General features: G+C 41.5%; 1 protein-coding gene across 1 annotated transcript in view; it reads left to right on the forward strand.

Annotated features, from left to right (window-relative positions):
* LOC132235879 (ankyrin repeat domain-containing protein 36C-like) overlaps window positions 1–24,687 on the forward strand; it is a 67,558-nt gene that overhangs the window by 31,672 nt on the left and 11,199 nt on the right. The window contains exons 6-7 of the mRNA XM_059699017.1: window positions 17,576–17,749; window positions 18,984–19,081. Of these exons, the coding sequence (XP_059555000.1) occupies window positions 17,576–17,749; window positions 18,984–19,081 (272 nt within the window). The remainder of the gene's footprint in view (window positions 1–17,575; window positions 17,750–18,983; window positions 19,082–24,687) is intronic.

Consider the following 24,687-nt stretch of genomic DNA (forward strand, 5'->3'; position numbering starts at 1 on the left):
TTTTTATGATTAAATGAGATGATTTATTAACATATGAAACATTTTACCTACTTGAAGAATTAATCCAATATAAATCAGGAATTCAAAGAACAAGGACTGGGCCAACCTTATCCAACCTTCTCAGTATTTGGGCAATTTCTACGTGTCCAGTAACTATTTCTGGCTTCATTTCCAATATAAAAAATAATACTTGGGTGTCTAAAAATTCTTAATGTTAACTCTAAAAAAAACCCAATGAGTGTTAACTTATACTATTTGCTTCTCAGGAAAGTCAAGCTTATCAATTAGGAATATGGTTTCAACCAACAGTATGCCCCAAACAATAGTTGCTGTTGTATTTTTTTACATAAAAGATATTTAGAGGTAGACACTTGCTATTGTTGGTACCTCGGTCTAACAATTCCATAGAAAGCCTCGGTTATATCGATCTTCATGCTCTGTCACTCTTGTATGATAATCTCTATTCAATACCAAGGTGATTGCTACAGCTTATAGAGTTCTTCTTCTCACTGAAAGCAGAACAAGTGCCACCCTCTCAAAAGGAATATCAGGGGCATTTCCAGTAGTGTCTGTATAATTTTATCATGAAAATAATAACTTTCTCATTGGAATCTTTCCCATTGCAAAGACAATCTTTAGTTTTGTTAGCCTTATGGTAGAGACAGGCAAGGATGAAGAGGTTTAAGGGGTTTTGAAAAACAGGGTGGGTCAAAAGTAGGTTTACAGTTGTTTATATGAAACATAATAAATAATCTATAGCTATAAAAGCCTAAGCAACAGACTGGAATAACTGGTCGACCAGTTGCTATGATGCGCACTGACCACCAGGGGGCAGACGCTCAGTGCAGGAGCTTCCCCCTGCTGGTCAGTGCGCTCCCACAGAAAACCTCCCAGAGCCTCTCCCTCTGGCCGACCCCCAATAGGCCTCGGTCGCTTGCCAGGCCAAGGAACCCCGCCCATGCACAAATTTATGCATCAGGCCTCTAGTTAATAAATGATAATGCAATAATAAAGTGTGTTGCCCTGACCGGTTTGGCTCAGTAGATAGAGCATTGGCCTGTGGACTGAAGGGCCCTGGGTTCGATTCCAGTCAAGGGCATGTACCTTGGTTGCGGGCACATCCCCAGCAAGGGGTGTGCAAGAGGCAGCTGTTCCATGTTTCTCTCTCATCCATGTTTCTGACTCTGTCCCTCTCCCTTCCTCTGTTTAAAAAACCAATAAAATATACTAAAAAAAGAATAAATTGTGTTTCACATACAACTATCATCCTACTTTTGCCTCTCCTTGTATTTTTTGGTTCAATCACTCTCCATTTCTATCCAAACAAATCTGAAAGGAAATAATCTTAAAGAAATACTAAGATGTTCATTTACTTACAGTTTATCACAAATGACACTTATTTTTATTATTTTAAATATACCCATATTCTTACTAGGTCAAATGACCACACACAGAGAGCCTTTTTTACTTTTCCAAAGGATCACAAATAAATAAAAACTTTCTTTTCTTTTTTTTTAATGTAGAAGCAACTTGGGACATTATGAATCCCGTATTAGTACACAATTTCCACAATTTGTTGTTCTCTCAGTTATGATTCATCATTAACCTGGGAAGTTATTTCTCTATCTACTAAGAATACTCTGAATTGCATGAGGATGAAATAAAAAGCCCTGGCATAAATAGTGTTTAATGGATAGGTAGAGAGTATTCTAATACTGGGTAATAACCCAAACAAGGGAAACTGAAACAAATACAGAGTGGGGCAAAGGTGGGTTCACAGTTGTTCTTATGGAAAGTAACACAATATTTAGTAAATATTAATACACTAATAAATTCTGTGTTTCACGTACTCACAGCTGTAAATCTGTATGCAGACTGTTTACTATTTGACAGGCAGTATCCTGGGCTGGGTGGATAAAATCTTTAGTAGTATAGATATACTACGTGCTCTTCTAGAGAACAAATAAAGGAGTAGCTCTGTTTTAGAAATGTATGTTCATAACATATAATCAAGGCCAAATTATTATGTAAGTGTTATTAATTCCCTTTTTTAAAAAAGAAAAAAAAATGAAGCTTAGAGGAAAAGTTAGATAATGACATATAGTTAGGAAAGCAACAAATATTAGTCAAAGAAGCCTGGACCCAAATCTATTCCATCCCCTACACTACCAGTCAGTGATCAATTTATATTACACTAAAATTCATTTATATTTTATACCATTAAAGTGTTTTCTGTCTCTAACACAGTGCTGCACAAATCAGTTAAATGGTCTCTTACTTTTAAGCTCTGTGATTTTGTGGTTTATAAAACAGATAACTTCCCATAAAAAGTTTCAGCGAAAAAACGCATGTAAATTACTTCAGGATAGAACCTAGAAATTGTTGTTTATTAAATAGTAACTAGATTGTGACTCACAATGAGATTATAAACCCTATTAGGTAGGGACATGTCATTAGTTCTTTTCACCATGGACATAGATATAATCATGAACAGGGGGTCTATATGAGATTGAGCATTTGGTGTACAGAAAGAGTAAGCAAACATTTTAATAAATGTAAACAAATTACACTTTTTATTCTACTTTAAATTTTATTACTAATAATCTGGTAAATGTAGAGGAAAACAATGATGACCAATTATGTTTTACTTATACAATTGAGGGGAAAAAGAGAAACAATATTGTCAGAAAGAGTGAATAAATATTGACACTCTCATTTGACCTGATAGTATTAATGAGGACATTACACAAAAAACCTAAAATGATACTTTTTAAAAATCCAATAAATATAGTTTTAGGTGGTTATTCTAAAGAAATTATCAGAAATTCCATAAGAAACATCCTATATTATAAGAGAGAAACATTCAAATTAACTGTCCCACCACCACTAAGATGGCTGCACCGACAGCTGAGGCCCAGTTCCCATAATGAGCCTTAAGGAGCAATCAGCAGGGACCTGAGGCCACACCCTGCTGTGGGACTTGACAGGGGACGGCAGGCCATGGCCCCCGCTCTGGTGCCAGGCCAGGGGACCTCAGGCCTCGCCCCCCACCCTGGTGCCAGGCCAGGGGACCTCAGGCAACACCCCTGCTCAGCAAGGCTTGACCTGAGACCATGACCCCTCCCCAGCACTGGGCCAGGGGACCTGAAGTTGTACCCCACCTGACAGGGTTTAACAGGGAAACTCATGGTGCACCCCTGCCCTGGTGCTGGGCCAGGTAACCTCAGGCTGCTCCCCTCGCCCCGGCGCCAGGCCAGAGGAACTCAGGCTGCACCCCCTGCCCTGGTGCCAGGCCGGGGGACCTCAGGCCATGCCCCCCACTCTGGCACCAGGCCAGGGGACCTGAGGCTGCGCCCTCCACCCAGCGGGAGTTGACGGGGGACCTCAAGGTGCGCACCCCACCCTGGAGCTGGACCTGGGGATCTCAGGCTGTGCCCCCACCCCAGCGCCAGGCTGCGGGACCTCAGGCCACACACCCCGCTCTGCGAGACTTGACAGGGGACCCTCAGGCTGCATCCCCAGCCCTGGCATCAGGCTGGGGGATGGCAAGCCGCTCCCCCTGCCCAGCGGGACTTGACAGGGGACCTCAGGCCATGCCATCTGCCCTGGCCTGGGCTGGGGGACCTGAGGCTGTGCCCCCCACCCGGCAGGGCTTGACAAGGGTGGGACTGGCTAGGTCTGGATCTAGCCCAATGAGGGGTGGGGGAGGGCCGGTGGGTCTGGGTCTCGCATGATTTTAAGGCACATGTGACTGGGTGGGGACTTGACTCTTGGTCCCGTGGTGTACCCCAGACTCTAACAGGACGAAGATTTTCAAATACATTTTACTAATTTTCTTTCAACTCTGGCACTTCTATTATAGAGAAAGAGCAAATAGCAATATTAAAATATTTCCTCTAGCCCTAGTTGGTTTGGCTCACTGGATAAAGCGTCAACCTGGGGACTGAAGGGTCCCAGGTTCAGTTCCCGTTAGGGGCATGTACCTTGGTTGCAGGCACATCCCCAGTAGGGGGTGTGCAGGAGGCAGCTGATCGATGCTTCTCTTGCATCGATGTTTCTAATTCTCTATCCCTCTCCCTTCCTCTCTGTAAAAAAGCAATAAAATCATTAAAAAAAAAATATTTCCTCTAATTAATCTGTTTTTAATGTGCATGAATTTCATGCACCGGGTGACTAGTTAACATTATAATGTTCAGTATAACAGTATTTATTATAGTAATACTTTGAACTAAACTGTTGAACCACTCCATGCAAAACATTAATATGCAGTCATTAATAGAAATTATCTTAATAAATAATAACAAAATAATTTTCAAATCTATTATTAAATTAAAAAGTGCTATTGATTCAACTGCCCAGGTACTAAAGCAATCATGGCTGTATCGTATAAAACAAGAACTTTATTGAACAAAGTAACATTGAGACCATTTATTACTTTCCTACTGCTTGTTGACTTAACAAACTCCTACAAACAGAGTGGCTTTAAGCAATACAACTTTACTCACAGGAAAGTTCTAGGGTCAAATGTTAAATCAACCTTTCATTTTTTGGAAAAATCTTAACAGTATGGAGTTTCCTCAAAAGATTAAAAATGGAACTCCCATTTGACCCAGTAAATCCCCTTTTCTTGTAACCTGCCTTTGTAGCCCAAGAAGCTCCTAACACAGCAAATAAATTTGATTTAACTTATCTAAATGCACAGAGGTACATGGTGAATAAAAAGCAGTTGTTGAGAATTTTTGTGTCTATAATCATAAGAAATATTTTTCTGTCCTTTTACTGTCGTATTTTTTGTCTAGTTTTAGCCTCAGGGTAATACTAGCCTCATCAAATGAGTGGTTAAGTGCACCCTATTAGTATGTTTTCTGGAACTAATTCTTAAAAATTGACATTCATTCTTAAGTACTTGGTAGAATTCACTGAAATTATTTAGTTTGGGCTCAACTTGATGAGATGGTTTTTAAATTAGTAATTCAGTCTCTATTGTTATACTTACTTCTCTTCAAATGTTTTAGCGCTTTTTGGCCTCATTTCTCTTTAGAAAGTTGCTCATTTTATCAAAGCTATCTAATTTTATTAGTATGTATACAGTTTTTCATAGTCTTCCCTTATCATCTTTTCCATTTCTCAAAAGTGGTAGCAATGCCCCCTCTTTCATTTTTGACTTTAGGAATTTAAGTCTTCTCTCTTTCTTCTTAGTCAATCTATCTAAAGGATTATCAATTTTATTGATTTTTTCAATAACTAATTTTTAAGTTTATTGATTTTCCTTATTGTTTTTCTATTCCTTTTATCATTAGTTTTCTTTTTTATCTATAATATACTATACTTAAAGCAGCATATCATTGAATTATGACTTTTTATTCATTGTGACAATCTTAGATTTTTAAGAAGTTTTTAAACTAATTACCTTTTAAAGAGCTTATTGATATAATTACAAATCTATATTCTTGCTATTTGTCTCCTTTTTTCCTATATGTTTTTGGATTATTAGCTGTACATTTTTTTGTTATTTAGGTATTGTAGAGTTAAGTATACTTTTTTATAGCTTAGTTTATTGTCCTGATTGCTTTTACTCATTTGGGTCATATGTTCCTGCTCTTGTGAATATTTGATAATATTTTATTGCATATATTAACATTACTTTGCATTCCTACATTTTGGAAAAGAAATTGAAAAGAATTTTTTTTCAGTAATCTTTAATTATCTAGAACTAGTATATTGGACCAGAGAAACTTTTAATCTGGGATGAGTTTCACCCCACTGCTCACCCTTCTGAATAATCAGCAAGGTTTTCAAATCTGGCTTATGGGAGCAGACACTCACTATTCATGACCCTTTGTGAATGCTGGGTGCACTTTGAATGTTTCCCCACCTGCACTACTTTCTTTTTTTTTTATTAATTAAGGTATTACAAATGTGTCTTCATGCCTCCCATTAAGCCCCAACACCCCCACCCCGCCCGCACACTCATGCTCCCATCCCCCAGTTGTCCATGTCCATTGGTTTGGTTTATAAGTGTGTATACAAGTCTTTCGGATGATCTGTTCCCCTTACCCTCTCCCTCCCCTACTTTCCTTCTGGGAATTGATAGCCTTATCGCTGTTTCTCAGTTTTTGCATCTGTCCCTTTTCATCAGTCTATGTGCACTACTTTCTAAAATCCATATTCTGATCATAACTCTGCTAAATATTTCTAGAAGATACTGTGCATATCAGTAGGGTTTCCTCTCAGTGAAGTTCTGTTCCTTTGGTCTTTCCAGACCTTAAGCTCTATCTACTGTAATTGGGGACACCACTTGGCTCTACCTAACTTCTTTCTTCTTCACCCTGTGCCTGTAAACTCTCCCAAGGCAGGTGAGACAATTGTAGAACTCACCTTGTTTATTTCCTATATTTTTCCTAATGTTTAGTGTCTTGAAAACAATGGTATCACCTCTTTCCTTTTTTCTTTTTAGTTATTTCAGATGGAAATCCAAAACCAGCCTTACTCAGTCGCTAAAATGGATGTCTCCTTATCAGACCCACCCTGTATAGTTTTCATCTAAAGCACTAGTTTTCATCTCTAGAAGTTTAAGGTCTTGTTTTATATGTTTTAGTCCTCTTCTTAATATATCAAATTTTTCTTTTATGTATGGAATAGATGGAACCCATTCATAACTGTTTTATTACTCTTGCATACTATCACATGAGTAATCACTAAATTAAATATTCTTATTATGGTTTCTATTTTCCTTCTTCTTTACATGCCTGGTAGACTACACATTCTGAACTTTGTTGGGTGCTGGATATTTTTAATTTCTAAAATATGGTTAGAGCTTTGTTCTGGGACATAGCAAAGTTACTTAAAATGGTTTGACATTTGAGCCAATATTATGAGTTATGTAGGCTGCATCAGGAACTATCAGACCCTTCTCGTCACAGGTCACTACAGAGAGCCTCTCCTGTAACTTTGAGGAGAAAATAAGGGACAATAGATAATTTCTAGTTGGGCTGATGTAGGAGGCAAATGCATGGTGATCATAGTTTACACCATTCACACACACCAAAACCAGTTGCTCTAGCTAGGCTGAGTGACACATGCTTGGCCTCAGAATTGGTTGTTGGTTTTGTTAGTTGTTCCTTTCCCAATGAAGGCACTCATCCCTCAGTGGGGAATCAATCACCAGCACCAATTTCCGCTGAAGGTCCAGGCACTCAACTTCTGAGCTTCCATTTCCAAGCAATTTTGTGAACTATTCAAGAACCAAAGAACAAAATGGAAGTAAATGGTCTCAGAAAAATAAATTAAAACCTATGTATTTGCCTTGCTGTAAGATGTGTTTGCCAAACTTCCACATTTTTCTGGAGCATTTTGTGCAGTGCTGGTTCCTGTTACTTTTCATTTTGGTTATCACTTGAAATCATTAGCAAATGCAGTGGGAATGTGGTGAGTTCTGAGTTAGCTGGGCTTGTATTAGCCGTTGCTGTGGGGCAGCTCCTGCACCTGTGTGTTTCACACACCGTAGCAGGTGTAGTCCATTTGGAGTTGCTGGACAAGAACTACACTAAAAGAAGTCTCTGTATGCACTCACATGTTTATACCAGTTTCTATGGAATATGGAGTCAACCTATTTTACCTTGCTAAGACATGGTATAAAGATGGAAAGAGAAGTTGCTGGTAGAGAAAGAAGGAAGCAAGGGGAAATGAGTATTTAGACTTTCAGTTTGTTAATCTTAAAGAACATGGAACACTTATGGAGTTCAAGAGGCTTCATAACGGTGGACATAAGGTCAGTAAACGACTTACTGAAAAATTTGGCTAATGTGATTTGTGAGAAAAATAGCCATTTGATATAATTTCATTTTTAGCGATTATCTTACTCTGCAATAAAAACAGCCCCTCTTGCTTGCATTTTCCTTTATTTGTTTTTCCATCTGCATCATCACATTCCTCAATATCTTTCTGGTGAAATCTTTACCATCCAGTTTGCCTTTCCTGAAAAACTGCCATAAACTCTCAGCTCCCTCACCAATTACAAAATTACAGCTTTCTTCAACCTGATTTTCAGATGTACCAATATTAATACAATAAACATTTTTAATGATAATGGAAAAATAGTCCGTCACAATAAAAAATGAAAAATCCCTGATATGTCTAGAAGTGGGCAAAATTTACATAAGAAAAAGAAATATCACATCCGTAATAATGTCAATAACAACAACAAAAATAATCTCAAAGTCAAAAATAAAAATACCATTCTGGCTGGGAAGCTCAGTTGGTTAGAGCATTGTCAGGAAACGGTAAGGTTGTGGGTTGATCCCCAGTCAGGGCTTATAGAATAAGCATCCAATGAAAGCATACATAATTGGTACAAGAAATCAGTGTTCCTTTCTCTCTAAATAAAAAATGAATAAATAAATAAATAAATAAATCTATCTATATATATATATAAAAACCTAAGTGAACGGCTGACTGTCCAACTTTCTAACTGGTCGCTATGACAGGCACTAACAACCAGGGGGCAGATGCTCAATGCAGGAGCTGCCAAGATGCAGTGACTTGTCAGCTGCGGGTCTTGGGTGACACACCTGAAACCAGAGAGGAGGTATTCCCCGTCTTCTTTCCCCTCAATATTATTCTGGTGTAGGGGCCCAGTGCATGGATTTGTGAACCTTGAAAGAAACTGTGGGGCTCTAGGCAGAGGTGGGCACAGGAGCAGTTCTTGGCCATTCCTCTGAGCCGATGCCCAACCCCTGCTGCCATGGCCCCCTGTCCCCTGTCTGCCAGAAGCCCTGCTTCTGCCACCAACACTCCCATGTGCTGACAGAGCCAGCCCCACTTGCACCCGATGATGGCATGGAGCGATTGGGGCTGATGACAGCAGCAGGTGCATTCAGGGCAGGCACTATTAGTGGGTGTGAGTGGCAGCTGCTGCCAGGATCACCCCTGAGGAGCAGGGGGAGGTGTGAACCCCTCAGAGGCAATTTGGGCCAGCAGCTGCCACACACACCCGCTGATGGCACCAAGCAATTGGGTAGGTACCGGGTACTGGTAGCAGGTGTGAGTGGGGCCAGGGCCAACAACAGGTGCGAGCGCTGGGTAGGACCACAACATGTGGGAGCAAAGAATTTTCGGTAAGTACCAGAGGCTCACCCTGATGACAGTGACCAGCACCTCACCTTGGTCTAGTGCACCATTAACCTGTTCCTCTGTCCTTCCATGGCTAACACACCAATGTTCTGAATTATGCCACCTGTGGTCGCGAACCCTGGTGGTCCACGCATGTCATAGTGACTGATTGTGTTGTTGTTCTGTTGGTCAGTCTATTTGCATATTACCATTTAATTATATATGATTAGTTTCATGTGTACAACATAGTGGTTAGACAATCTTATACTTTACAGAGTGGTTCCCCTGATATTTAAGTACCACCCCCGGGACTGTACATAGCTATTACAATATTATTTTCCCCCCATTGGCTTCTCCCTGGCCACTCCCAACCCCAGCACCTTCTCTCACAGCCCTAGTGTCTGTGTCCATTGCTAATGCTTCTATGCATGCATACAAGTGCTTTGGTTGCAGAGATTTTCTTTTAAGGGGAGTTTCCTGGGACATAATTCCTTGAGCATCCTGAAGTTTCACACCACCGTAACTCTGTTCTTAGGCAAAGACTGCTTTTTCACTGGGTGATTAACTGTTACAAGCCTCTGGAAGTACTTGGCCAAATCTCACGGATGTTTGAGCAGAACCCAGACCTACTCACAGGCAATTACTGATATATTTCTTTTAATTTTTGGTTTTCTTAAACCTCACTGAGGATATTTTCTGCATTTTTTAAATTTTTATTTATTACTTTGTGGAAGGAATGTACTGGAGGTAGCAGGGGTAGAAGAGAGGGAGAGAGAGAGATTGAGAGAAACATTGACATGAGGGAGACTTGAATTGACTGCCCCTTGCATGCATGCCCCTTACTTGGGACCAGGGATCTAATCTGAAACTTTAGTTCATGCTCTTGACCACTTATGGAACCGCCACCCTCTGGTGCTGTGGTGGGAGCTTTTACCAGGGAGACACACCCACCAGGGTAGTCTCTGAGATTTGAGATATTTGGGCTTTGCACATGTGCTCTGGCTACCTTTGACTTCAAGGCTCTATGCATATGGGTAGTGATGTCAGAGGCCGTTGCTTGGTTACTATGATTCCGAGAGGAGATGGTAAACTGCCAAACTGCCCTGCTTGAATGCTCTGGCATAAGGTGGTTGGCTAGAGAGCTAGTGTTCGACTCAGGAGGTGCGAAAAGCAGAGGGAAGTTGGGGCTTCTCTGAAGCCCTAGACTCTCTGCCATGGAGAAGTATTTTTCTATTCTGAGATGTCCCAGAGAGGCAGTTATGGACTCCCCCACCAGTCCTGGGTGCAGTGGCCTGGGAGCCAGAATGCCCCAATATCGAGAGGAAGATATGCGCGCCATCCACAAAGCTGCCAGCGTGGGAAACCTGTTGAGAGTGAGGCAAATCCTATTGTTCAGGAAAAGTAGCCTGAATGATAGGGACAGGATGAGAAGGTAATAGGGCCTGGGAGGCTGGCAGCCTGGGGTCCACTGGGAGGAGGTTGGTAGACTGGGAGAGGCACACCCTTGCAGGGCCCAGCAGCAACTCTTTGGTGGACACCTGACCTGGGTTCAAGCGCTCAGACCAAATTTATGAGCAGCAAAAATAAAAACACATGGACTCACAGATAATTCTTCTTACAGAACACTTTACTAACAATTTTTAAGTGATTTAACTACATATCAATAATGAATTCATGCACCAGTGGGGTTCCTTGGCCTGGCCTGCAGGACTGGGCCCAAACCAGCTTCCCAACATCCCCTGACGGGTCCTGGATTGTGAGAGGGCGCAGGCCAGGCCAAGGGACCCTACTGGTGCACAGTCGGGGCCAGGGAGTGACACGAGAGCTTGGCAAGCCGCAGAGGGACCATGGGAGGGCTCCAGAGCATGTCTGGCCCATCTTGCTAAGTGCTGATCAGCATGACCCCAGCAGTAAGCAAACCTACTGGTCTGAGTGTCAGCCCCCTGGTGGTCAGTGCACTTCATAGCGAGTAGGTGAGTGGCCTTAGCTTATCATTAACATATTACTCTCAGAATGGTTGAACAGCTGACTAATGACCGGCACTTAGTATATTAGGCTTTTCTTATATAGAATTTTCTACCATACACATTTTTATACCATGATGTTACATACTATAGAAAAGTGCACAAAGAGAGAGATAATTCCCATAATAGATCCACTTCTGGGCTAAAAATTCCTTGGATAAAATCTAATAAACTATATTCTTTATGGAGGGAACTCAGAAGCAACTTTGAAATGGGAAAGTGGCTGTGGTCCTGAGTATGATGACTGACTTTCTCAAAATGTGTGCTTGCCCTATATTTATTAGTTTTACCGACCTTCTCAATATACTGTAAAAATTTTTGAGTTCCATGTTATCTTCCATCATTGTCATGAAATTAAGAAAAATTTTGCATAGTAGACACAGGTTTACCCTTCTAGATATTAATGTGTGCTATGAATTTCCATAAAGTATTAGTTTACTAATAGCTGAAAAGACAGATAAATGATTGGAACAGAATGAAAAGTGCCCAAACCTCCAAATATATGTAACATTTCAGAACTCGATACTGGTGACATTTCATGCTTCTGGAAAAGGTCAATGAAAAATGGTAGAGGATTCTATGTTAAGTGTTTGTATAAAACTAGCTAGATTTGGATTACTCCAAAAAAATCTCAGATTAAAACTTTTAAATATGCAAAATGAGAAAAGTACCAGGAAAATACACAAATATCAGTTTATACATTGTTTTTTTAATGTTGACAAAGACTTGAAGCACAAGATTTCTGGAGGTTGATTGATCAATATAAAAAGTTCAAGTCCGGCTGGCATAACTTAGTGGTTGAGTGTCAACATAAGAAGAAGGAGGTCATGGTTCAATTCCTGGTCTGGGTATATGTCTGTGTTGTGGGTTCTATTCTTTGTAGGAGTGTGCAGGGGGCAGCCAATCAATGATTCTCTCTCAACATTGACTAAAATATATTTTATTCATCAATAAAAAATATATTTAAAAATTTTTCAAACACTGTCTACCAGGAAATAATTTTAGCAAGATAAAGAAAATGTTCTTGCAAAATATATGCAGTATATGTGTATCAGAGAAAAATTATGTCTTCCTTTTACAGAGAAGTCTTTGAGATCAACAATGAAAAACTCTAACTTAAAAATGAACGAAGTATTTTTTTGCATAAGGATAAGTGACCAATGGCCAAATGAAAAAATATTTATTTTCCCTGTAATAAAAGGAATAAGTTAAAAGAGTAAAATAATATTTTACATCCATCCAGTTTTTGAAGATTGTCCTTATACTGCTGTTTAAAATTTACGTTGTTTTTGACATTTGCAATAGGCAATTTGGCCCTGAGCACCACATTTAAAAATCTGCTAGTATACTAATAAAGGGGTAATATACTAATCAGACTGGATAGACCAGACATCTTCCAGACATCCTTCTGGATGTCCTTTCTGACAGAGCAGGGGCCCAGGCGAAGCCTTTCAGTCTCAGGGTGCCTGTGGCCAGCCCGGGTGAAGCTGCCGGGGGTTCTGGGTGCCTGAGGCCAGGCCACGTGAAGCTGCCGGGGGTTCTGGGTGCCTGAGGCCAGGCCACGTGAAGCTGCCGGGGGTTCTGGGTGCCTGAGGCCAGGCCACGTGAAGCTGCCGGGGGTTCTGGGTGCCTGAGGCCAGGCCACGTGAAGCTTCCCGGGGTTCTGGGTGCCTGAGGCCAGGCCACGTGAAGCTGCCCGGGGTTCTGGGTGCCTGAGGCCAGCCCACGTGAAGCTGCCTGCGGTTCTGGGTGCCTGAGGCCAGCCCACCTGAAGGTGCTGGGAGTTCTGGGTGACTGAGGCCAGCCCACGTGAAGGTGCCGGGGGTTCTGGGTACCTGAGGCCAGCCCACGTGAAGCTGCCCGGGATTCTGGGTGCCTGAGGACAGGACACGTGAAGCTGTGCGGGGGCTCTGGGTGACTGAGGCCAGGCCACGTGAAGCTGCCGGGGGTTCTGGGTACCTGAGGCCAGCCCACGTGAAGCTGCCCGGGGTTCTGGGTGCCTGAGGACAGGACACGTGAAGCTGTGCGGGGGCTCTGGGTGCCTGAGGCCAGCCCACGTGAAGCTGCCTGCGGTTCTGGGTGCCTGAGGCCAGCCCACGTGAAGCTGCCTGCGGTTCTGGGTGCCTGAGGCCAGCCCACCTGAAGGTGCCGGGAGTTCTGGGTGACTGAGGCCAGCCCACGTGAAGGTGCCGGGGGTTCTGGGTACCTGAGGCCAGCCCACGTGAAGCTGCCCGGGGTTCTGGGTGCCTGAGGACAGGACACGTGTAGCTGTGCGGGGGCTCTGGGTGCCTGAGGCCAGCCCACGTGAAGCTGCTGGGGGTTCTGGGTGCCTGAGGCCAGCCCAGGCGAAGCTACCGGGGGTTCTGGGTGCCTGAGGCCAGCCCACGTGAAGCTGCCCGGGGTTCTGGGTGACTGAGGCCAGCCAACGTGAAGCTGTACGGGGGTTCTGGGTGCCTGAGGCCAGGCCACGTGAAGCTGCACGGGGGTTCTGGGTGCCTGAGGCCAGGCCACGTGATGCTGCCCGGGGTTCTTGGTGCCTGAGGCCAGCCCATGTGAAGCTGCCCGAGGTCCCAGGTGCCTGGAGCTGGCCAGAGGGAGGAAAGCCTGGGTACCAGGTGCCTGCAGCCAGCAGGAGGAGAAAAGGGTAGGTCCCGGGTGTGGGAGACAAGGCAGATGTGGTTTGGGGCAATCAGGCAGGCAGGCAGAGCAGGCAGGGTGGCAGGCAAGTGCCTAGGAGCCAGTGGTCTTAGAATGTGAGAGGGATGTCCACTGCGGGACCGCGCCTAAACCAACAGTCGGACACCCCCCGAGGGATCCTGGATTGCAAGAGGGTGCATTCCAGGCTGAGGGACACACCGCCCCCCTCACAAATTTCTTACATTGGGCCTCTAGTAGAGATATATTCCCAGTACCCATCAATTCTATTTATACTAAAATCTAAGTTATATAGTTTGTTTCACTCAGTACTTCTGAAAATAACAAAGTCTTAAGAAGGAAAACTCATTTTGGTTATACATACACACAAACAGACTATGATCTTAATTAGTGAAAAATAGATGCAAAATGTGATAAAATTTATTTCTGAGCATTTGTATTATAAATGAACATTTCCTTTTTTAAAAATCTGTTTTCTTTATTGAACATGGACGTAAATTCTAGTAAATATTTTTATGAATAATTGCATCCTCAGGAAGAGCAATCATATGCATCTTGCATAGATAAAATTCATTTCTGACTGTCTGCCTTTTGGACTTCTTTTGAAAATGTTTTATTTTTATTGTTGACACTGTTACAGATGTCTCCCATCTCACCACCTCAGTGCCCCTCCACACAGTCTGCAGGCTTCACACATGGTGGTCTGTGTCCAAGGGCTATGCATATGTGCATATATGTTCTTTGGCTAATCACTTCCCTTTCCCCACACCCCTTCCTCTGAGATCTGTCAGTCTGGCCCATGAATCCAGGCCTCTGGTCCTATTTTGTTTTTCAGTTTATTTTCTTCATTTGATTCCATGTGTAAGCAAGATTATATGGCATTTGCCTTTCTCTGACTGGCTTATTTCATTTACCATAACAATCTCCAGATCTGTGTATACTGTCGCAAAGGGTATAAGAGTGCCTTCTTTTCTCCAGTAGCAAAGTATATCATTGTGCAAATGTACTACACATTTTCCATCTACTCATCTACTGATGAGCACTTCAGCTGTTTTATAACTGTGCCTGTAAAGTATATATATCTATACTAATAAAAAAGTAATATGGTAATAAGAATGGAAGTCCTTCCGGAGACCTTCTAGATGTCCTTCTGGACAAGGCGCGGAGCATGGCCAGCCTGCATACCGCCCCCAAGTGGCACTCAGCCCCTTGCGCAGGCCCCCTTAACCGCAGTGGGGACCCTCACCCCATGGAGGTGTGGCCAGCCTGAAAAAGGCCATTAGCCCCTTGCCCAGGCCAACACCACACCCAGTGGAAACCCTCATCCCAATGAGGGCGTGGCCAGCCTGCTAGCAGCTATCAGCCTCTCACCCAGGCTGACCACACCCACAGCAGGGACCCCCACCCCAAAGTGTGCATGACTGCCCAGAAAAGAGCCCTCAGACTCTCACCCACGCTGGGCATGCCCCGCAGCGGGGACCCCCACCCAGATGGGGGCATGGCCAGCCTGCAATCTGCCCCAGCCCCCTACCCAGGCCAGCAATGCTCCCAGTCTGGACCCCCACCCTGATCAGGAAACCCCTTCAGGGAAGATGAAGGAAGAAGGAGAAGAAGGAGAAGAAGGAGGAGGAGAAGGAGGAGAAGGAGAAGAAGGAGAAGGAGAAGGAGAAGGAGAAGAAAAGAAGAAGAAAAGAAGATGAAGGAAGAAGAAAAGTTTAAAAATATACAATAATATGTATCTACTAGAGACTCAATGCATGAAATTTGTCCAAGGATAGGCCTTCACTGCCTTGGCAGCTACCTGGATCCCTCCCACGGAGGCATCCTTGATCCTGTGGCTGCAGCCCTGGCTTCATCTGGAAGTCGTCCAGAAGGATGTCCAGAAGGACATCTGGTCTAATTACCATATTTTGCTTTTATTATTATAGATCATCAATTGAATGTAAAAATCAAAATAAATAAACAATAGATCTAATGCAAACAACAATAACAACAACAAAAACCAATGAATTGAATGGAACCAGAGGCATGTAAGCACGTAACAGAATTCTTTATCTCAGAGGCAAGGGGGAACAGAGGAGCAGGAAGAGATTAACCTAAGATTTTACTTATGGACACAGACAATATGGTGTTGAAGGTCTGGGTTGGGGCATGAACCAGGTGGAAGGTGACAATGAGGGAAAAATGTAGGACATCTGTAATAGTCACAAACATAAACTTTTTTTTTAGTAAAGAGAGAGAATGTAAAAGATTATTATTAATGCTGAAGTGTTTTTTTAATATATAAAGAGTTATTTAAAAATATTGAACTCTTCCACTATGTGTATGCATTCTCTCAATCCGTTTTTACATGAAATATAACCTGAATACCTATTCTGTAGCAGACCTACTCTACTGAGGACCCTTTCCCTCCAAATCTCAGGCCCTTTCATCCTTACAATTTCATGTTGCCCAATATGAGCAAAATGAGAAGTTCATAATTGAAATATTAGGACATCATCAGGTTGAAGCTTTTTCTCCCTGCTTCCCAACCAAAGTATTTCTGAAAGTAGGAAATTGTAAACGATAACCTGTAACTGGCCTTTTGACAATGTATAATAGTAATAAATACTTATATTGATCATTGGGAACATCCGCTTTCCCTATAATCTACAAATCTAAATATTGAACAAAATGAGCCATCCTAAATTTTTGAATCCTGACCTTCGTTTGAGTTAAATTTTCTTGAAAATCAAAGTAAGAATTACTTTTAAAATTTTCTTGATTTCCTTTTGTGTCCTCTTTACCACCATAAAGATATTAAGACTTAATATGAATTTAAATGCCAACCATTTGACAAAAGTGCAAGATGAATGTTATACTAAGCAATATTTCCCTTACTGTAAGGTACCATGGATGTCAGATTGTCAGTATATTTTGTATTAATTAATTTTTTAAATGCTGCCAATAAAGGTTGTAAGACATTCTGGATTAAAAATTGGATTCCAATGCCAGAGATGTAAAATTGTGAGAAAATAAGCATTTTAGAAGCATTGAAATACTATGTTCTTTCTGATGCTTATTAAAGGTCTGCAAAGTAGGTATGATGATATTGTTTTACTTAATTGAAATGTTGTTTCTTTAAATTGGTAATAATAATAATGATACTGATATTTTCTAATAATTGAGTTATTTTTTTCCTGGGCGAAGAACTGCAGTAAATACTTTGCATAGATTCTCATTAAAGCCAACAATGGTGTCCTGTGAGATACCTATTATTTTTATCCCCATTTTGGTGATGAGAAAATTGAGGCACAGAAAGGCCAAGTGATATCTAATAAGTGACAGTTAAAATAGGAACAGCACCATATTGAGCTTCATCCTCAGGTCATATTCCCTCTATTCAAATAGGGTAAGTAACAAGAACTAATACATATTGTACTGTCTCCAGAAGAAAACTAAATATTTGCTTTGAAGACATAGAGAGAAATGTTTACAATTACGTGGACAATTGTAAGCTTTCATGTAGTGCACTCCAAGTTCCTAATGAGTCCTCTCACTTTCATAGGACTGCTCTGCATGTGGCCTGTGGCAAGGGCCAGGCAAGCGTGGTGAGACTGCTAGCACGCAGACGTTTCATACTGAACCTCAGTGATAATGAAAATAAAACAGCTCTAATGCACGTATGTATTAGCCAACCATGTGAACTTGAGATTGGTTTTAATTTAATTACTTAGAAGAACTTGTGGAATGTTTACTTTGCATTACTAGAATTTATCATCTATTTTTTGGAATAATACTTACAGGCCATACTACATGACCAAGAAGAATGTGCCGCTATCCTACTAGACCATGGTGCCGATCCAAATGTAATGGACATCCATGGCAACACTCCTCTTCACTATGCTGTACTCGGTAAAAACACAGCAATAGTGGAAAAGCTACTTTCCTGTATGGCAAATCCAGAAGCGAGAAACAAGGTATAGATCAAGTAACTTTATTTACAAAATATTTGAAATACATGTTTTTACTTCAGTTTCAAGCCTTTTTAAATAGCTGTATGTTTTATTGATATTAAAGAGTAAAGAAGGGAGAGTTAGATAGAAATAACAATGATGACAGAGAATCAACCATTGGCTGCCTCCTGCACACCCCCGTTGGGGAATCCAGCCCACAAGCCCTACATGTGCCTCCTGGTTCAAGAGTCAACACTCAACTGCTGAGCCACCCCAGCTGGGAACAAGCATTTTCTTTCTCACATACATACACAGAATACAATAAATCAGGCCCTGTCACCATGGAAACAACTCCAAAGCCCAGTTAGGGAGGGCTGGAGAAATGTGGTGTCCATGGAAGGGGCAAAATTTTGCCTCCCAGATACCCTTCCACCCCAGAAGGAAGAACTTCCTGTTAGGGCCTGGGAGTGGGTGATAGGCTGAGAGCCCACAGAGGACTGAAGGCCAGGGGTGTTAAAGTGATGGTGGGGACTGGTTGCTATGCTGACAGTTGCTTAGGAAATGGGTGCTGTTGGGGATGGGTGGGAAGAGGATACCTAATACCCAGCAAGGGGAGCTGGGTGAGTGCAAGTGAGAAGAAGAGATCTCAGTCCACAGGCAACATGATATCGACAGTATACCAGGATAGATAGTAAGACAGGAACATAGAATCTTGGAACCCGCACTGTAAATCTTTGAGGTGAGTTTTGCGGAATGATATTACAGTTAATCTGCAGAAGAGGGCGTGGAGGACATTTTAAAGGGAAGAAGCAGACAGTGACTGTTCAGAGGTGAGAAGGAAAGGGCTGCAACTATTTTTTTTTTTTTCATCCACATCAGCGTATATCTTTTTCCATTGCTTTTTGACAGAATTTAAGGGAATGAAGGGGAGAGAGAGAGAGAGAGAGAGAGAGAGAGAGAGAGAGAGAGAGAGAGAGAGAGAAACACCAATGTGTGGGTGCCTCCCCATAGGCCCAGGCCAGGGTTGGGAAACAAACCTGCTATGTGGGTGTGTGCTCTTGAATGGGAATTATATCTGGACCCTTCAATGTGCAGTCCAAGGGTATAACCAGTGAGATCATGAGCCCGGGCAAAAGGGGATGCTTTTTATTTACTTCCTATAGTATAGGTTTAAGTGCAGAGGATCTTTTTAAATTCTAATATTCAGTTTGGATACATGTAATTGCATGTATTATAAATTGTTTCTTCTGCTCTACAGGATGACTTCACACCGCTTTCACTTGCCAAATATGAAAACAATGAAAAAATGGTGGAATTTTTACTAACAAGAGATTCGGAAGTTCATCAGATGGAAGGGTACAATTGTTCGTTCTTTGTTTTATTCAGAGAGTACATTTGTTAAAACTGGGGACAGGGAAACAAGGAAGGCCTTAGGATAGAAGAAGCACGTGTTAGTTGGAACCATTCTAAGCTGTCAGAGAGGTCAAATAATGCTGCGAGAAAGACCAGACATTCCTTCCTCCTTTGTCACCAGTTCTCTTCCCGGGTTCACCTTAAATCCTGTAGAGCACCTTTGTTTAGATAGTGGAAGGTCCCACATTGCCTTTCCCAGTGCAGTAGGCACCAGCTTGCCTGAGATTCCAAAATTGAGGTTGGCCCCTCAAGTGATCTCTTTGCCATAACAATGAAACACTCCCAAGTGAGTTGAATTTCTTCAGGTTTCAAAATATTTTAAATTGTGTCTCAGATGGAAGCCAGTCAACAAAATGCTCTGATTCAAAAGTAAATTATCGGTCCTAACAATTGCTGTGGGTGCATGACCCATCAGTGTCCATGTGTGACAAGTAGGATTCTATCTTCCAAGCCAATTGGGAGTGGACAGGGAGAACAAGCATCATTCTCATATAGATCTGCTGGTTCACAGTTTGAGGAGGAAGAGAAGGGATAGTAGTAGCCCAGGCCAGGTCCTGCCTTCTATTAGTTTTCTAAAATTCACATGATTCAAAAAAAAACTATGGGAGCATTTTGCTATCTGAGTTCAAGAGGTAATATATTTGTACATAGATTTAGTTGCAAGTTATAGAGTAACTGAGATACCCTGAATCACAAACCACAAAGAAAGGGCCAGTAATACCAAAATTAATAGCATTTTCTGAAAACTGTGACATTTCAATGTTAGATACTATGAAAAACCCACATTAGGGTTTCTTTGGGATTCCAACACAGTTTCAAGAATTCGAGTTCAATAACAGATTTTTCCTTTGCCTTACTGTTTCTCTGAGCATCTCTTTTTGATGTGTTCCTTCATTTCAGTCACCTAGCAACCTTCTAAAGTAAGGCAGTAAGATTCTTATTTTGCAGAGGCGGACCCCAAGCCACAGTAAAAGTGACTTGTTTGAGAACAAATAGCCGTGTTTATTCAACTAGGAAATCTGAGTTCAAAAGACTTGACATTAAGTCAAGCTAAATCTAATTAATTCACTGAACTAGATTGCCTGCAAATCATGACTCTTTTATGTTACTTTTCTTTAAAAATTACATCTTCATAAGAAGTTTGTGGAACTTACAAATTTGAAGTGTGTAGTATAATTAATGTTTTAATATTAACTCTGATATTATCTGACAGATGCTGAGAATTTATGATAGTTGGAAAATAGTTTTTGTATTTATATTAAGATGGTAATATCATTTATCACCATTTTTTATTCACAGCCACCAACAACCAACTTCTGAAAAAAAAGAAAAAAGAAGACTTTTGAAATCTTCTGGAAGTAACAATCTTGGTAAGACTTCTGATAGTGAATTACTCTTGGTGCTCTTACCATAGATGAATTAAGACTAAGGTAGATTTGATAATGAAGGAGCAATGAAAAACAAACAATGTGTAAGTTGCACGTGAAGGTTTTCTTAATCTCTCCGTTAATAGGTTAGTATTCAGTATTATTTAAATAATTAATTGTAGGAAATTTTAAAATCTTGGTCAATATTGGTTGAAAAGAAGTTCATTTATTAAGTACTGATCCCTAAAATCCTTTATGATATCTTTATGTAAAAAAAAAGAAGAAGATATTAAGTTCAGATGTTGTATGTTTTCTCTAATTTCACATTGTAAAATATAGGACTTGTTATACAAAATGGACCTTTTGTTTAGTGTTTACAGGCAATGGATTACATTTAGTAAATGAAAACTTCGTTATTTTAAAAACCTTTTTTTAAACATATTTTTAATTATTTCAGAGAGGAAGGGAGAAGGATAAAGAGATAGAAACATCAATGATGAGAGACAATCATTGATCAGCTGCCTCCTGCATGCCCCTCACCAGGGATTTAGCCACGAACCAGGGCATGTGTCCTCGACCAGAATCAAACCCAGGACCCTTCAGTCAGCAGGCCGACGCTATACCCACTAAGCCAAACTTGGTAGGGCTGGAAACCTGTTTTTACATAGTTATTTGTTTCACTAAAAAAGTATCTAAAAGTGAGAACTCAACAATACTTTCCTGGTACCACAAACAAATGGCAAACAATAAGAACTACAACATTTAGTGTGCAATTATCCCAATGAAATTGTGTAGTGTTTTAAAAAATATATTTATATTGATTTCAGAGAGGACCAGTGAGAAAGACAGAGAAACATCAAAGATGAGAGATAATCATTGATTATCTGCCTCCTGCATGCCCCACACTGGAGATCTAGTCCACAAAGGGGGCATGTGCCTTAATCACTAATGGAACCTTGACTTCCTGCTTCATAGGTCAAGCCTCAACCAATGAGCCCCACAGGCTGTGACCATTGAGGTTGTTTTTTAAGATACCTATCAATAGCACCGAAGTCATAAAGGCAATACCAGCTGAGAATCATAGGATGCTTTAATATTATGCCAAAAAGACCTCACCATCATCAACTTCATTCCTCAGAAGTCAGAACAGAATGAGATGTGTTGATGCATTATAACAAGATGTTTCCTCCTGTTTGTTGGGTAATTGTCAGGACACTGCAATTTCTTGAGAACAGGAAGCTCCATTGTCATTGATCAAAAGATAATCATGATAAATATACAAATACCCCAACTCAGGACTTAATACATTATAATAAAAGTACAAAAGTGATTTATAGCAACAAAAATGCCAGTGTGCTACCCAGATGTGGCACCTAATTCATTGTGCAATCTGAACCTGAACTGTATGAGAACACCTTAGTAGACATTTACCAGAGGATTTGTGTAGGTTCATTTTGCAACTTATAGGAAATACAAAGATGAAATATTATTTTGCCCCTGAGCTCATAATATGAGAGCTGTCTCTCATTTCCGTGTTTATCACATCAGAATTCTCAAAGAAAATGTCAAAATTCAGTTATTAATTTGTCTGCTTACTGGTGTACTATTGAACTGTCAGGTGCCTTTTAGGTACTGAATGCTATTCTGATGATGCAGAATTGAAATGTTTTAAAACACTGTCTTTGCCCTCCTAGAGCTTGTTATTGTCATTTCTATTAGTTACTATACTTTATTCAGTGATTGCTAGGTGGTAGAACACACTAGGAGCTTATCATTATTCTTTTTTATTGGTGTGTAGCATGTGCCAGCAACTTTAAGGCCATGATGAGAATTAGAGTTTTAAAAAACTGGTGAAGCTTTGGCCGGTAGGTTAGTTGCTTAAAGTACTGTACCAACAGGCCAAGTTGTGGGTTTGATCCCTGGTCATGGTCCATACCAGTTTCAATCAATAAATGCTTAAATAAGTGGAACAAAAAAACCAAAAACCATTATTCTCTCACTCTCTCTTTTCCTAAATCAATGTTTAAAAGGTGTCAAAAATTGTAGAAAAATAAAGACATGCTTGCACACCCAAGACTTCCTCATTTTCTTTCCTCACAGGGATGATGCACCTAAACTCTAATGGACCCCAGGAGGCTTATAAAGAGAGGAACAATGGTCACTAGCAATTCATCCTGGGCAAACCCTCTAAACCTGATTCCTTAGTGAGCCTAAGCTCATTTCCCCAGGCTTTTCTTGTTGCACTATCCTGACCATTAATAATAAATGTCCTCTAAAATTCACGTACACACAAATAAAATAAATAATATAAAATAAAAATGTGGGTGGGATTTAAATTAAGCCTGCAGATGGAGAAGGTTTCCAGGTCAAAGGGACAGAGGGTGATGTTTGGCAATAGGAACGTTAGTCCAAGGGCTATGATGTGCAACTTAACATTGGAGGATTTATGAACTGTACCATTTTAATGTGCAAAATGTGTGCTGTGGGAATGGGTGGGAATGAGGTGAGTGCCTAGCTAAGGCAAGCTTATGAAAGTCTTTAGTACAACAGAGTGGACTAGATCTTATCCTATGACTTTGGGAAATTTATCAGATAGAATGCTTTTAGCTTCAGGTTATAATGGGTGGCCGAATTAAGAGGCTGAAACAATAGGAACCAGGATTGTTTTGGTGGTTCAGTGATGTCATCAGGATCCCAGGTGTTGTCCCTTATTCAGCTGTGAAGTTGTCAGTGCTTATGTCTGCTTTCCTGGTGAGCTACTTAGTGAGGGCTCCAAAGCATCCTCTTCTCGCATGACAGTATGTGAAGGCCAAAGGACTTCTTTGTTCAATTTTAAGTTTTTTGTTAAAACCTAGTTGGCACCGAATATATTACTGTCAAGTGTAATACATAGTGGTTTGACATTTACATATCTTACAATGTGTTCATCCTGATATGTCTAGTAACCATCTATCACCATGACATGTTATTAAAATATTGACATATCCCTTTGCTGTACAGTAGATGTCTGTGGTCTATATATTTTATAACTAGAATTTTGCACTTCTTATTCATATTCTTCTATTTCAGCCATCTCCTCAACTCACTATCCTCTGGCAAAAATCACTTTGTTCTTTGTAGCAATGGGGTGTGTTTTTGTTTTGTTTGCTTTGTGGTTTTAGATTGCACATGTGAGGTGATAATGTCTTTGTCTTTCTCAGTTTTATTTCACTTAACACAACCCTCCTCTGGGTCCATGGATATTGCTCTAAGTAGCAAGATTTCATTCTTTTTATGTCCAATTAATATTATATATACTAGAGGTCTGGTGCACAACAATTTGTGCACTCCGGGGTGGCGGGGGGGGGGGTATCTCAGCCCGGCCTGTGCCCTCTCGCAGTCTGGGACCCCTCGGGAGATAACAACCTGCTGGCTTAGGCCTAGTCCTGGGTGGCAGAGGGCAGTCCCAATCCCTAGGTGCAGCACCTGGTTGGGCTCAGAGCAGGGCCGATTGGGGAGTTGGGGCGCCGCCCCCTGTCATGCACAGAGCAGGGCTGATCAGGAGGTTGCGTTGTCACCCTCAGTCACGCTCAGGGTAGAGCTGATAGGGAGGTTATGGCCCTGTCCCTGTCACACACAGAGCCGCAGGGCGATCTGGGGGTTTGGTCGCTGCCCCCTGTCACGCAGATCCCGGTGCCTGAAGGCCTCTCAGCTCCGCTGATCCTGGTGCTGGGAGGCATATTACCCTTTTACTATATAGAATAGAGGCCTGGTGCATGGGTGGGGGCCAGCTGGTTTGCCCTGAAGGGTGTCCTGGATCAGGGTAGGGGTCCCCAATGGGGTGCGTGGCCAGCCTAGATGAGGGGATGATGGCTGTTTGCAGCTGGTCACACACCCTTCAGGGTGGGGGTCCCCACTGGGGTGCCTGGCTAGTCTGGGTGAGGGGCTGAGGGCTGTTTTCAGGCTGGGACTGAAGCTCCCAACTGCTTCTTTCTTTCTTTCTTTCTTTCTTTCTTTCTTTCTTTCTTTCTTTCTTTCTTTCTTTCTTTCTTTCTTTCTTTCTTTCTTTCTTCTTTCTTTCTTTCTTTCTTTCTTTCTTTCTTTCTTTCTTTCTTTCTTTCTTTCTTTCTTTCTTTCTTTCTTTCTTTCTTTCTTTCTTTCTTTCTATCTTTTTTAATTCTGGGGCAGCTTTAGCTCTGAGGC

The sequence above is a fragment of the Myotis daubentonii genome, chromosome 1 (assembly GCF_963259705.1).
Source record: "Myotis daubentonii chromosome 1, mMyoDau2.1, whole genome shotgun sequence".
NCBI lineage: Eukaryota > Metazoa > Chordata > Mammalia > Chiroptera > Vespertilionidae > Myotis > Myotis daubentonii.